We start from the raw sequence: 15755 nt of genomic DNA, 5'->3' as shown, positions 1-15755 counted from the left end.
TCTGATAAGTAAATTATTATCCAATTTAAAGAATGCTTGTCTTTGCATGGAACAGACTGAAGAATTTCAGAGGGAAGGTGGGGTGGAGGGGTGGGTAGGAAGTGATTAACCAGGGAATCTATATGCATATTATGGACACAGACAATAGAGTGGTGAAGGCCTGGGAGGGGCGGGTGCAGGGTGGAAGGGGTTAATGGGAACAAACAAAACAAATGGGACATCTGTAATACTTTAAACAATTAAAAAAAATGCTTATCTTTTTGTGAAAGTTTCTTGTTGACATATCCAGATCAGCATCCAATTAGTACATTTTCAAAAGATGTTTTATCAATAATTTCTCCTCAGTTTTTTCCTAGTCTTTTACCTGGTCTCCTTGCCTTCAGTCTTTCTGTACTTTATCTTCCACATCTAGCCAGTTACCTTTTTAAACAAAGATCCTGTCTAATAAAAGAGTAATATGCAAATTGACCATCACTCCAACACACAAGATGGCTGCCCCCATGTGGACACAAGTTGGCTGCCATAGGATGGCCATCAGGGGAGGGCAGTTGGGAGGGACCAGGCCTGCAAGGGAGGGCATTTGGGGGCAATCAAGCCTGCAAGGGAGGGCAGTTAGGGGTGACCAGGCCGGCAGAGGAGGGAAGTTGGGGGTGACCGGGCCTGCAGGGAAGGGCCGTTGGGGGGGTACCCAGGCCTGCAGGGGAGAACAGTTGTGGGGGGGACCAGGCCTGTAGGGGAGGGTAGTTGGGGGTGACCAAGCCTTCAGGGGAAGGCAGTTAGGGGTCATCAGGCCTGCAGGGGAGGGCAGTTAGGGGCAATCAGGCTGGCAGGGGAGCAGTTAGGCATCAATCAGGCTGGCAGGGGAGTGGTTAGGGGGTGATCAGGCTGGCAGGCTGAAGTGGTTAGGGGCACAGGAAGGCAGGCAGGCAGGCAGCGGTTGGGAGCCAGCAGTCCTGGATTGTGAGAGGGATGTCCGACTGCTCGTTTAGGCCCAATACTGGTAGGATCGGGCCTAAACAGGCAGTCGGACATCCCTCAAGGGGTCCCAGATTGAAGAGGGTGCAGGCTGGGCTAAGGGACACACACCCCCATGCATGAATTTTGTGCACCGGGCCTCTAGTATTATCATATATTGCTTTTGCTTAGAAACAGTCAATGGATTTTCGATGCCTTCAGTATAAATTGCTTACCTTAGCATACAGTGTTCCTTATAACCTTATCTCAACTTACCTTTCTAACTTTATTTTCAGCTACTGCCTCATGCATTCTACAGTTCACATGCATGCTACAGTTTATTTACTGTCTTGAATATTCGCTTTTCATACTTTCATGCCTTTTCTTCTGCTGTGGAAGAGTGGGAAGAGAATGGACTTCAGAGCTGGACAAACCTGAGCTTTTCTCTCAGTACTAATCCATTGTAGCTGTGTGATCCAGTGGGCAAATCATATATCCTCTCTGAATGTTTTTCCTAGTCTTTAAAAAAAACTAGTAACTACACCACCTTAATTTAAGAGTCATGAATATTAAGTCAGATTTCATATCTGAAAGTACTTAGCAAAAAAAAGTGTAATTAATATTATCCTTTCCTTGCCTAGAATACCCTTCTATAACCTAGACCAGGGGTCAGTAAACTCATTAGTCAACAGAGCCAAATATCAATAGTACAACGATTGAAATTTCTTTTGAGAGCCGAAAACCGACTTCTGTGCATGGGCCACGAAGTTTCAATCCCACTGTACGTGTGCGTCCGCACGTGGTATTTTGTGGAAGAGCCACACTCAAGGGGCCAAAGACCCGCATGTGGCTCGTGAGCCACAGTTTGCTGACCACTGACCTAGACTCCTTGAAGAATTCCTCAACCTTTCAAAATCCAGATTAGGGGAAAACGCTCCTCTGAATCCTTACCTAGGTTGTCTCTGTAGTAGTGTTTTGCATCCTTACTCTTTTAGTAGGAATTCTTGTAGACTGTTACTACATTTTTTCTCAATGTAATACAGATATTTTATAGGTCTGATTCTTTCACTTAGAAGATGAATTCCTTCAGTCTTAATTTATGTTTGTATCTTTTTATTTTAAATATATTTTTTATTAATTTCAAAGAGGAAAGGAGAGGGAGAGAGAGAAACATCAATGATGAGAGAGAATCATTGATCCACTGCCTCCTGCACGCCCCACACGGGGGACTGAGCCCACAACCCGGGCATGTGCCCCGACTGGGAATTGGACTGTGACCTCCTGGTTCATAGGTCGATGTTCAAACACTGAGCCATGCTGGCTGGGCGTGTCTGTGTCTTTTGCTGCTAGCATGGTGCTGTGCCTATAGTAGGCTCTCAGCAGTGTTGGCTCAATGTATTGTACTATCAAATCCAACAGTGTTCTGATAATTCAGCAGTGAACTTTCACATAAAGTTAAGCATTCTTTTGCTTTGTATAATGCCTATGCTTTACCAGGCAGGGACCCCTAAAAATATTCTTTTGTTAGTAAAATTACTATGTAGGTGACAAATTTCTGCTATTTTAATAAATCTTAGATTAATAAGAAATTGTATTGGCCTACTCTGTTGTTAAGATGAATAAGATTGCATTTTCATTAAAAGTCACATCCATTAACTCTAATTGTCAAAACCTCTCCTACTTGAAACAACTGGTTATCTCATATTTGCTTACTTAAAGCACATTACTCTCTCTCTTCACCACAGTTTTGCAATGTCATATTCCAGTGAAATAACTTCATAAATTTATTTCTTTTTTTAAAGTTACTTAGTATTTCTCTTTCTAATAAATATTTTCATTGATAGGGTAGACATTTCCCATACATCCAAAAAATAGTGTTTTGGTTTCTATTAGTCATTGGGAAATGGTGTTATTTTGTTCTACCTGGCTGTCCCTTAATGATGCATTATATGCAATTTTCATATTTTCAGTTTCTTTCCACTATTTCTATATTCTACAATGGTTATTACCCATGATTTTGATTTCAAACTGAGATGACTACCATCATTCAAAATGGGGTGGCTGAATATGACATAGTACTGTGCTTACATGGATTATATGGGAAGGGTTCTATTCAGAGCCTCAAGTATTAAATTGTTCATGTTCAGAATCTGATGTGTGATTTACTGGTGATTTTGGTGATATATGTACTGAACTCTTGACTTTCACATAGAGGAATTTTTTCATGAAATCAATCACTTAAGATACTTTTGGTTTATTTTCTAGGTGCATTTTTTAAAGTTTAATTTTTTAATGGCAAAAAAATCTCAAACTATACTCAAGGGCATTGAGTAAAAAGTAGGATTCTCTTCTACCTCCACCACTAGGCATCCTTTCCAGAAGTAACTAGTATGTTATCACACTTATATATCATGGATTCTTTAAAATGTTGCTCTTAAAACATGTAATATGTGAAATTCTTACTATGATTGTTGCAGAATTTTTGTTAAATAAAAGGGTTGTTTTTAGATTTGGCACAAATCATTTTGTGGAGCAATCTCTACATAGGATAACCATGTTGTCCTCCAAATTGCACTGGGTCACTTTTGAGAGTGAAAGGGGGCACTGTTAATGATACTGAGCTAGCAGGCACAAACCTGTCTTCTCTCTACCTATAAACCAGATGCTCTCTCTTTCCTTTGCATAATCAGCCTGTTCCTCCATCAGATTTCTTTCTGTGTTTGTCCCTTTAGCCAGTCTCTTACATTGTTTTTTTCCCTTTACAGACTATGCTGTGGAAGAGAAACCATCACAGATTTCAGTGATGCAACAGTTGGAGGATGGTGGCCCTGACCCACTTGTATTTGTTTTAAATGCGAATTTGTTGTCGATGGTTAAAATTGTAAATTGTAAGTTAGAAATTTGTTTTTCAAAATAAAAAATGAGATACTTTACTGACTCATAGATAATACATAAAGCTTTCAAATTTATTACAAATATTTTTGTATAGAGCCACATCGACCACTGGGTACTGAAGAAGTTGGTTTGTATAAAATAATATATCCCAGAGGACAGTTGTGGGACTAACAGAAACTCTTACTTTTAGTTGTAGGGATGAGATAGGTGAATTCTCTATGAAGGAAAGCCAAAGAAAACTTGAACTGATCTGAGTTAGGTTCTTCCTGAAATGAGTATGTTATGTCACAACTTACCACCAGGATAACCAGTGGTGGGTATATTATCCAGGAGGGTAAAAAAAATTACATGCCAGATTTAAATATCAGAAATCTTAACAATGGTGCAAAACTTTGGGAGAAGTATTATTTAACTAACATGTAGTGAAGCTTCAGTACTTCTTATGATTCAGAAGAAACTTCTAAATTCTTGGTGCTTTCTTGAGAGAGAAGACAGTAACTTAAAATCCTGATTCTAAGATGATATTGGAAAATAGAGAACACATTTATCTTGGATGAATATTTTTTTTAAATATATTTTATTGATTTTCTACAGAGAGGAAGGAAGAGGGATAGATAGTCAGAAACATCGATGAGATAGAAACATCGATCAGTTGCCTCTTGCACACCTCCTACTGGGGATGTGCCCGCAACCAAGTTACATGCCCTTGACCGGAATCGAACCTGGGACCTTTCAGTCCGCAGGCTGACGCTCTATCCACTGAGCCAAACCGGTTTTGGCAATCTTGGATGAATATTAATAGGCACAGTTTTGGAGAGAGGAAGGAAGCACTGGACAACAGTCCTCTTTTTCCCACTGTGAGCTTGTTTTAAGTTGACCTTGGAAACCAGAAATATCTATTTCCTTAGAGGTTCTACATTGATGAAATGCAGTTTTCTAGTTTACTTGCTAGACAAACCTTTGCATGTTTGACCAGTTATGAAATGCTTGTGATCTTCTAGGATCAATTTTAAAATAATGTGCTCATTGGGGTGGTGAACACACAATACATTATACAGTGATATATTATAGAATTGTACCCCTGAAACCTATATAATTTTATTAACCAATTGTCACCCCAATAAATTAAATTTAAAAAATAAACAAAAAATTAAGTAACTTGGTCAAAATTTCAATTTGTCATATCTAGTTTATAAGTTACACTTAGAAAATAACTAACCTAGAATTCTTTATTTTGTTTTGTTTTGTTAATCTTCACCCAAGGATATTTTTCCATTGATTTTTAGAGATAGTGGAAGGGAGGGGGAGAGACATAGGGAAAAATAGATGTGAGAGAGACACATCAATTGGTTGCCTCCTGCACATGCACCAACCTGCTGGGGATTGAGTCTGTGTGCCTTGACCAGAATTGAACCTGGGACTCTTCAGTCCTCTGGCCAGCGTTCTATCCATTGAGCCAAATCAGCTAGGGCTAACCTAGAATTCCTTTTTTAAAAAAATATTTTTTATTGATTTCAGAGAGAAAGGGAGAGGGAGAGAGAGATAGAAACATCAATGATGCGAGAGAATCATTGATTGGCTGCCTCCTGCACGCCCTCTACTGAGGATCTAGCCTGCAACCTGGGCATGTGCCTTGATCAGAATTAAACCCGGGACCCTTCAGTCCCAGGCCCATGCTCTATCTACTGAGCCAAACCAGCTCACCATCTGTTTAGGTATATAAAATAACAATTGCCAAAGTGAAAGAAGGGATCTTTTGTTAGTTTGATTTACATTGTGGTATTTATAATGTTATTAGAATCCTTTTTAAATTCCTTTGGGGATCCCACTATGTTGGAATACAAATGATAAAAGTGCCAAGGACTGAACATTTTTAACTACATTTCTAAGTATATATGGCTTATGCTTTTAAGACTCTACAGCGCCTTATAGTGAAGAAGTGGAAGTAAGTAGTCCAGAAAAGCCATCTTTTTCATCACTTTTTACATCATGAAGCCAAGTAAAGTCATGTTGTTGAGGATCTAGAATTTTCTTGCACAAAGGACTATAATTAGAATATCTAGAATCTTTTAGTCATAGATTAATGTACACATAAAAGAAATATTTTTTAGGCCACAACCTGAATTCAAAGCTGTAAGATTGGCTTTTACTGTTGTTGTTTTAGGCCTTACATAAGTAATTCCTATGTTGAAGTGTGCGGTGGTGTTTTTTTTAAAATAAAGATGGGGAAATAGATTTTTAAAATCATTATAGCTAAGGATGTGTAGCTTGATTGTATTTATTTATAAAGGAATACTTCTTTTGATAATTACACTATTTTAATTATAGCAGTTAAAAGTTTTGAGGTTTTTTTTTTTCTTCACTATTCTTTTACTCCCCTTCCAGTTGTTTTTCTAAGGGTTTGCCTAGAGCCAGAGGCATTGGTATATTTTATTTTCTACAGTAGTTCTTTGGCTCAATGCAGTACAAATCGCAGGTTGAATTATACAGACAGTATGATCCATTTTATTCTTTACTGTATTATAACAGATTTTTGTGCATTTTTCAAAGGTTAAGCGTTGAGAGGAATGTCTTTGTTATATTTTTATTCCATCTGTAGATGTGAACAGGAAGTGCTGGTGTTTCACAACCAAGGGAATGCATGCAGTGGGTCAGTCCGAGATCGTCATTCTTCTACAATGTCTGCCTGATGAAAAGTGTCTGCCGAAGGATATCTTTAATCATTTTGTACAGCTTTATCGCGATGCTCTGGCAGGTGGGAATCCTTATGACTTAATCTGCACCCTTTATAGGTGATAAAACTTTTAGACACAGATGCAAAATAATTGAGTTAAATTTGGAAGCCTGGCGTTGGACGTTGATATTAGTGGCAAGTTAGACCATGCCTTGGTCTGAGGAAATTATAAATTTTAGTACTTTACCTGGTGTGTTTATTATTTTACAAAGGCTAGAATCAAAAGTTTTAAGAGAATCCATTGAGCTTGATGTAAGAATATTTTTCTTTGAGTAGCTTAGGGATCATGATATTGTTACCCAATAGAAGAAAGCATAATCATAACTTACTACTTGTTTCTTCAGTTAACAATATTTAGATAATTATAATGTAAAAGTACTCTACATTTAATTTTCAAGTTTCAAGAACCAAGCATGGATATCTTTTTTTTTTTTTTCTCAAAATATTTTTTATTGATTTTTTACAGAGAGGAAGGGAGAGGGATAGAGAGTTAGAAACATTGATGAGAGAGAAACATCGATCAGCTGCCTCCTGCACACCCCCCACTGAGGATGTGCCCCCAACCAAGGTACATGCCCTTGACCAGAATCGAACCTAGGACCCTTCAGTCCGCAGGCCGATGCTCTATCCACTGAGCCAAACCGGTTAGGGCAAGCATGGATATATTTATTATGGTTTCAAAATCCTATATAATAAAGAGGTAATATGCAAATTGACCATCACACCCTCACAAAGCTGGCTGCCTACCACCAGGCTGGCAGGGGGGTTAGTGTGGGACGACCAAGTGACTGACCAGCAGGCTGCGTGGGGCAACCAGGCTAGCAGGGGGGGCAGTTAGGGGCGACCAGGCAGGCAGGCAGGTGAGTGATTAGGAGCCAGTGGTCCAGGATTGTGAGAGGGATGTCCAACTGCCGGTTTAGGGATCGGGCCTAAACCGGCAGTCGGACATCCCCCGAGGGGTCCCAGATTGGAGAGGGTGCAGGCTGGGCTGAGGGGACCGCCCCCCACTCCCCCTGCATGAATTTTATGCACCGGGCCTCTAGTAAATTATAAAAATTATTTACTGTAACACTCTAAAAGTAAATGCATAGCTATTATAAACTGGAGAAGTAATCATATAGTAGCTATATTTTTAATTTTTGAGAATACTCCATACTGTTTTTCATAGTGACTGTACCAATTTACATTCCCACCTGCACAAGGGTTCCCTTTTCTCCACATTTTCACCAATATTTGTTATTTTAAAATTGATTTTTTTAAAAAAAGCTGTTGTAGGAATTCAGCAAGAAATTATCAGGGTTTAAGTTTAGTAGTGGCAATGGGAATAAAGACTGTTGAAGAGATATAAACGATAGCGATGCTTTAGTTCAATAGGATTAGTTAACTAATTGGATGTGAGGGGTGAGAGGGAACAAGTGGAAAGCTGACTTCAGTGTCATTAAGTTAGTAAATAGAAGAAGAACAAATATGGAAGCTGAAGTCTTTGTTCATTGCGTTGAATTTGAAATAATGACAACAGATGATGATATGTAAATTGAAATGACCCCAGGAGGTGGATCTGGGAGACCCAGTGTTTATGTGAAAGTTTAAACTACAGTTCTGAATCAGGCCAGTGTGAAAAGACTAGAGCTGTGAATGGAACTCTGAGAAATACCTACAAGGAAAGGCATGAGTCATTATATGAGTCATTAAAATAAATGTTTAGCATGGATAATTACTTATTTTTAAAACGTATCCTTATATATCAGTAGAGTCCATTATTATATCGAAATGCAAAAGGTCTGCAACAAAAAATTACTTGGAACTGATAGTAAGATAATGGTGATAGCCTAAGGTCTGCTTATAATACATTTCAGCCATCTTAAATATATGTACATGCCCTCACCCAATATGCATGTATATTGGGTGAGGGCATGTACATATATACCTAAGTAAATAACATTTCAGCAGCATAAACAAATGAGCTATAAGAGTCTCTTCTTGAATAGTAATCATTTCACAGCTCAGAAATAAGGGCCTAGAAAAGTATCTTAGATTATCGAGTACAACTCCAATGAAACCTGGAGTTGTTGATGGCTTGTCTAAATCACAGGCCTAGTTGGTGGCAAAATTAGGTCTAAAGCTCCCCAACCAGTATTCTTTAGTTTATGTCAGTATAGCATAAAACTGTACTATTAGTAGTATAGCAGTTTTTAAAAACAGATATGCAAAATATCTATGTGATATGCATGTTTTACTATGAATCCTGTTTTTAGATAATGAAGGTAGCAACTTGCTATATTATTTCACTATGATTTTTTTTATAGGTGGAAATGTATTTTAAGTGTTCTAAAATGATCCCAATTCATTATTTTTCTCCTTTGTGTAGCATAGTGAGAGGAATTGGCAAATTGTATCTTAAATTTTCCCTGAGTATGAAAGCTTTGAATACTCTATTACTTACTTAGTGGTTCCTCTACCACAAATCACTAAAAAAAAACCTTAAAAACCCTTGAATGAACTTTATAATTTAATCTGAAATTTTCATCTAAACTACATGTATTTAATAATACATGTATGTATATATGTTTCTTATTTAGTATACATATATTTGTCATAGTTGCTTATGCTTTCCACAGTGAGGGGGAAAATTATATTTTGTGAGAAATGACATTGGAGAGTTTCAGGATGCCTTCTAATTATCATAATGCCATGGAAGATTTTAAATTGTGTATAGTAATTGTGAAGCAAGTCACTTTTTTACCTGTAAAACAAAAAGTTTCCTGACTAATGCGTTTCCAGGGAAAGAGGAACCTCACTGGTGTTTTCACCATCATCAATGATTTTCTTGTATTGTTTTACCAGTTAAAGAATATTATCTTACTAGAGGCTTGATGCACGAAATTCGTGCAAGAGTAGGCCTTCTTTCCCCCGGCTGCTGGCACTGGCTTCCATCTGGCACCCAGGACCCGGGCTTCCCTCCGGCCCCGGCTTCATCCGGAATGACGTCTGAAAGGAAGTCTCGTTTAATTAGCATATTACCCTTTTATTATTATAGATGGAACAGGCTTTTATTTTATTTTTCCAGCTAATTTTGAACCTTTTTGATAAATTACATTTATTTTATCTTTCTGTGAACAGAGGAGCCAAGGTATTAGATGCTTTGCAGAGTAATTTTTCAACTGATGAGAAAGTAATATGGAATTATTTATGAAGACATGATTTAAGACTAATCATTAATATTTATTGAGCACTTGCTACATGATAGACAATGTATTCATTGCTTTATGTGCACTATTCCACTTCTTAACTATAAAGTTTATACTGTTCTTTTTCCCATCCTATCTAATAAAAGAGTAATATGCAAATTGACCGTCACTCTGACACTCAAGATGGCTGCCCCTATATAGTCAAAGATCCTTCCCCCATGTGGACACAAGATGGCCAGCAGGGGAGGGCAGTTGGGAGGGACCAGGCCTGCAAGGGAGGGCAGTTAGGGGCGATCAAGCCTGCAGGGGAGGGCAGTTAGGGGTGACCAGGCTGGCAGAGGAGGGAAGTTGGGGGCTACTGGGCCTGCAGGGAAGGGCAGTTGGGGTATACCCAGGCCTGCAGGGGAGAGCAGTTGGGGGAGACCAGGCCTGCAGGGGAGGGCAGTTAGGGGTGACCAGGCCTGCAGGGGAGGGCAGTTAGGGGCAAACAGGCTGGCAGTGCAGCAGTCAGGCATCAATCAGGATGGCAGGGGAGTGGTTAGGGGGTGATCAGGCTGCCAGACAGAAGCGGTTAGGGGCAATCAGGAAGGCAGGCAGGCGAGCAGTTGGGAGCCAGCAGTCCTGGATTGTGAGAGGGATGTCCAACTGCCCGTTTAGGCCCGATCCCGGTAGGACATCTCTCGGGCAGTCGGACATCCCTTGAGGGGTCCCAGATGGAGAGGGTGCAGGCTGGGCTGAGGGATACCCTCCATGCACGAATTTTGTGCACCAGGCCTCTAGTTTTACATATGAGGAAACTGAAAAGCACTGAGGGCACAGTAAATTGCCCACAATCAGACACATAGCTGGTAAGTGGTTGGATCCAGGTTTGATTTCAGCTGTGTCTTCTCTAAATCTCATTTTTTGAACCATGAAAAGTAATAAACTGCCACTTGAGCTTTTTGAAGTTACATGGTAAATCTCACAGATGCTCTAAACTGAGGAAATGATCTTTTATGAAGTACTCATGCTTAACTGTAGTGAATTGTATTACAGAGAACTCCAAGGGACTGGATAAATTCTTTTGATGACTTGAGCTTTTTTAAGTTATATTAATGCCTAACATATTAGTATTTCTTGAAGTAAGTGAACTATTTGTTTGGAAATTGTTCCATTTGAGTTGATGTAAAGATTGATAAATATGCTTTGAAACAAAGGAAGCTGTTGTCATAGATATTTAAGTTGTATTTAAATTGAATTTAAAGATGGTTATTTGTGAGCACTTTGAAAAACAAAGTTTTAATTCCAAATTTAAGATAGAAAATTGCAAATTATATATATTTTAAAGAAATTGTGGTATATCAAAAGACCAGGAGATTGAAAGATCTGCTTTTTAGATCTTATTTTGCCACTTATTTACCCAGTGTCTTTGAGAGTCACTTCACCTCTACCCCTAAGCTTCAATTTGTTCATCTGTAAAATAAAACCTCCAAATTCAGAAATGGTACTAATTCTGTTAAGCTAGTGGCACTGGTCTGATAATTACCTGAATTGCTTTGTAAACTACTGATTTAAAGCATTTGACGTTATTGTCAGATCATTTATGCTCAGAAGCAAGAGTTGTTGTCTGTTTTAATTACTATATAGATCCTTCAGTGGTCTTGGGGTATGTAGAATTAGTTCAGTGGATTCATTGTATTGAATATTTCCATTGAGAAATATTCTGTATAAATTAGTGTATAATAGATTTTATGAATTCAAGAGCCCCAGATTAAGTCTTCAAATGAAAGCTTTTCTTTATCAAATTCTTATGTCCAGTGTGTTATTTTTGCTGATATCTGTGGACTGTTACCCTTTTTTTGATGAGGTAGTAATGACAGTGTAAACTAAATCACTCTTTGGATTGATAATAGTCTACTTAAATTTTTTTAAAAGAAAGTAAATGTTTAAAGCATAAAAGATATTTTTTTATAATGGAAGGGGACATACTAAAAATTTTCAGTGTGATGGGTCCAGAAAGGTAATCAATATCTGTGGGAAAATAACCAATAATAGATTTCAAAGGAATAATTAACGAATGCCTTGAGTTCCAAGCCAGCATTTTTCACCTTTGAGCTGTATTCACTAGGGCATTCTTATGAAACATAAACATGCTGTCATTAGAGCTTTAGAGGAATGCTATTGTGTATTCTCCATTGTGGAGGGGGGGAGAAATCTTCCATCTCTTCTCCTATCCCTCCTTCTCCCCACCCTTCCCGATAAAAAGATGAAAATTTATATAAACCTTACTCTAAAACCTTTGATAAAGCAAAGAAAATCCTGTAATGTTTGGCTGATTATTATATGTATATTTGCATTATAACTAATAGTTATGTTTTGAGAACACACTGTGTGCCAGGTATTGATAGGCATTCTACATATATTCTACCATTTATTCTTCCCAGCAGGTCAGAAGTTTAATATAATTTCTCCCATTTTAGCTTTTGTGGAGGCTCACAGAAGTTAAGTAACTTGCCCCCAAATCACACAATAATAATGAGTGATCAAACTAGTATTCAAACACATATCTCTGAAACTCCCAAATCTGTGACCTTTTTTCAAAATACCATACTACTTTCTTGATACAGGGATTAAAAAAAAAATACCATACTACTTTCTTGATGCTGGGGATTGACCCTGCAGCCCAGGTATGTGCCCTTGACCGGAATTGAACCTGGGATCCTTCAGTCTGTAGACCAATGCTCTGTCCTCTGAATCAAATCAGCTAGGGCTGTATGGGGATATTTTTTTATAGATCTGGTCCAACAGTTTAAATGGGCAGCCAGTTTCGGTTAATCCTGCGGCAAGAGTACTTACTACCCTTAAATGATGATGATGTCCAGGTGAACATGCCTCTCATCCACAGAGTTTTTCTGAGTTTTGTGGGGGAGGTGTTCCCTTTACTTGTAGACCCTACTATCAATAAAGCTTCCCACCTTCACTCAAGGATTCTATGACCCATCACTGAACTGTTCTGTGAACAAACAGACTCGTTTTCAAAAAAGTAAGCACTAACATTTGTGATGGGGATTTTTGTATTTGGTCTTCTTTCAGAGACATCAAAGTAAGCTTGCACATTCTAGTGAACATGTCTGCTCTTAAGTTATTGAACAGCTCTTATCAGAAATTTTGTAATTCTGAAGTGAGGAAAATGTCTCATTAATGAAGGGCTGATTTGGTACTGTTACATTTAAAAAAATACTTAAATTAGAAAGTGCTTAATAAAGAGCATTTGCAGGTAAAAGAAAGAATCCCCACCTAATATGAATTTAAGTAAGCCCTATGTTGTTTACCTTTCATATTTGTCTCCAAAATTACAAAGGCACAACCTTTTCTATAAATTTTCTTTTCCCCTCAATGTCTCATAAATAACTTTATTGTCTTAATTCATTATGTTCACGAATTAACTTCTTCACCCAGTGAGATCATAAGCTCTGTGAGAGCAGGTACCTAATCTTAACACATTTTCACGACCTTTGAATCAATAATTGTTATCCTGATTCATGAAGTAAAGTTGCACCATCTAACAAGGGAAGACATCAGTATTTTTGGCTTTACTCTATACCAAGGGTGGGGAATGTCCGGCCCTCAGGCTGTGTAAGGCCTGCAAAATCATTTGGTCTGGCCCTGCCAAGGCAACCACAGGCAGGACTTGAAATTCAATAAATCTAGGAGCTTTTTTCATGGCAACATATATTTATATTAAGTGAATTATATTAAGCAAATAATGTTATAAATATCTACATGCCTCTTGGCAGAAAAAAGGTTCCCCACTCCTGATCTAGACAAACTTCTACAGTGATAATACAAGATATATATACCATGCTCACAGAAGCCCTGATAACATTGGGGGAAAAATTTTCATTTAATAAATGCCATTTGTTTATTTAAAAACTTTCTAAACATGGCTGTTTTGTGGTGAAAAGTTAGGAATTAGTGTTCAGTAATGTCTGGCCTAGTATTGAGTAATAATACTAAAAATATTCTTGATTTATTAATAGAAAGTAATCAATAAACTTTTTTGTTTTAGGGAATGTTGTGGGCAACTTAGGACATTCCTTCTTCAGTCAAAGTTTCCTTGGCAGTAAAGAACATGGTGGATTCTTATATGTAACATCTACTTACCAGTCACTGCAAGACCTTGTACTCCCAACCCCACCTTATTTATTTGGGATTCTCATCCAGAAATGGGAAACTCCTTGGGCTAAAGTGTTTCCTATTCGACTGATGTTGAGACTTGGAGCTGAATATCGACGTAAGTAATAACATACTTCCTTCTAAAACACATGAGCAAGTCATGATGACTAAATAAAGTTCTGAAATATTCAGAGTCTCCTCACCCCTTGTGATACTGATACAGTTCAGCAGAAGTAGTATTTTCAAATAGCTAAGCTAAACTTAGCCATTATCTCTACTCATTTTTCCTAGAATGGGAAGGAATTAAAAATATCAAATGAGAAAATTGGTGATTATTTATTACCCTCTAAACTTATTGGTTTTATAATTCGTTAATAAATACATAATCATCTTCAGAAAAAAAATGAATTTGAACTTAAGAGGTAACTTTATTATTAATTTTTAAACCTGAGGATATGTTTTTTATTTTATTGATTTTTTTTTTAGAGAGAGAGAAAAGGAGAGGGAGAGAGAGAAACATGAATCTGTTGCCGCCCTTATGTGTCTTGACCAGGCATCGAATCCAAAACCAGGATAAGTGCCCTGACGAGCAATCAAGCCTGCAATCTTTTGGTGCATGGGACAGCACTACAACCAGCTGAGCACCCTGCCAGGGCTAACTTTATTTTTTATGCTGTCTATATTTGTGGGTATATTTTTTGTCACTTGGTTGGAAAATAGTTATGGCAAATTATATTTTATGTAACCTAACAGATACTGGAAACTAATGGTATAGAGATCACTCTCAGTTGATAAGATAAGCAACAGAAGACCTTCCTTCCCATGGTTGTAGCAGTGCAACTAAGTTGTGATTTTTTCTTAAAGACAACAAGGACTAAATGCAAGCTTTATATTAAACTTTATATCTTCACCTAATGGAAAGCATCCTGGATTAGACCACTTGAATAGGTTCTTAATGCTACCACTTAATAGCTCTGTAACTTTGGTCAAATCACTCAAGTTGTCTGATTGTCAGTTTCTTTTGCAACTGGTGATAATAAGGCCTGCTTTTTATATTATATTAGAGGCCCGGTGCATGAAATTCGTGCATGGGGGGGGGGTCCCCCCTAGCCTGGCCTGCACCCTCTCACAATCCAGGACCCCTTGGGGGATGTCCGACTGCTGGTTTAGGCCCAATCCCACAGGGATCCTGCAGAGGGATTGGGTCTAAACCGGCAGTTGGGCATCCCTCTCGCATTCTTGGACTGCTGGCTCCTAACCGCTCACCTGCCTGTCTGCCTGATTGCCCCTAACTACTCGCCTGCCTGCCTGATTGCCCCTAACTGCCTCTGCCTGCCTGCCTGATCGCCCCTAATCACCTGCCTGCCTGATCTCCCCTAACCTTTCACCTGCCTGCCTGATCACCCCTAACCGCCTCTGCCTGACTGCCTGATCGCCACTAACCCCTCTGCCTGCCTGCCTGCCTGATCACCCCTAACCGCCTCTGCCTGACTGCCTGATCGCCACTAACCCCTCTGCCTGCCTGCCTGCCTGATCACCCCTAACCGCCTCTGCCTGACTGCCTGATCGCCACTAACCCCTCTGCCTGCCTGCCTGCCTGATCGCCACTAACCGCTTGCCTGCCTGCCTGATCACTCCTGACTGCCTCTGCCTGCCTGCCTGCCTGCCTGATCACCCCTAACCACTGGCCTGCCTGCCTGATTGCCCCTAACTGCACACCTGCCTGTCTGATCGTCCCTAACCACCTCTGCCCCGGCCACTGCACCCGGGACCCAGGCTTCCCTCCTCAGCCAGCCGCAGGCCATCATCGCCCAGGCATGCATCCAGGA

The 15755-nt window shown here is 39.1% G+C and overlaps 1 protein-coding gene across 2 annotated transcripts in view; it reads left to right on the top strand.

Moving 5' to 3' along the window:
• The window catches only part of ZFYVE9 (zinc finger FYVE-type containing 9), a 133282-nt gene that overhangs the window by 87771 nt on the left and 29756 nt on the right, over positions 1–15755 (top strand). For both annotated transcript variants that reach the window (XM_080653677.1, XM_080653676.1), the window contains 3 exons: positions 3720–3842; positions 6449–6604; positions 13820–14044. In XM_080653677.1, coding sequence (XP_080509803.1) covers positions 3720–3842; positions 6449–6604; positions 13820–14044 — 504 coding nt within the window. The remainder of the gene's footprint in view (positions 1–3719; positions 3843–6448; positions 6605–13819; positions 14045–15755) is intronic.

This window comes from Plecotus auritus (assembly GCF_963455305.1).
Source record: "Plecotus auritus genome assembly, chromosome: 2".
Classification (NCBI taxonomy): Eukaryota; Metazoa; Chordata; class Mammalia; order Chiroptera; family Vespertilionidae; genus Plecotus; species Plecotus auritus.
This window is presented reverse-complemented; position numbering and strand designations above follow the sequence as displayed.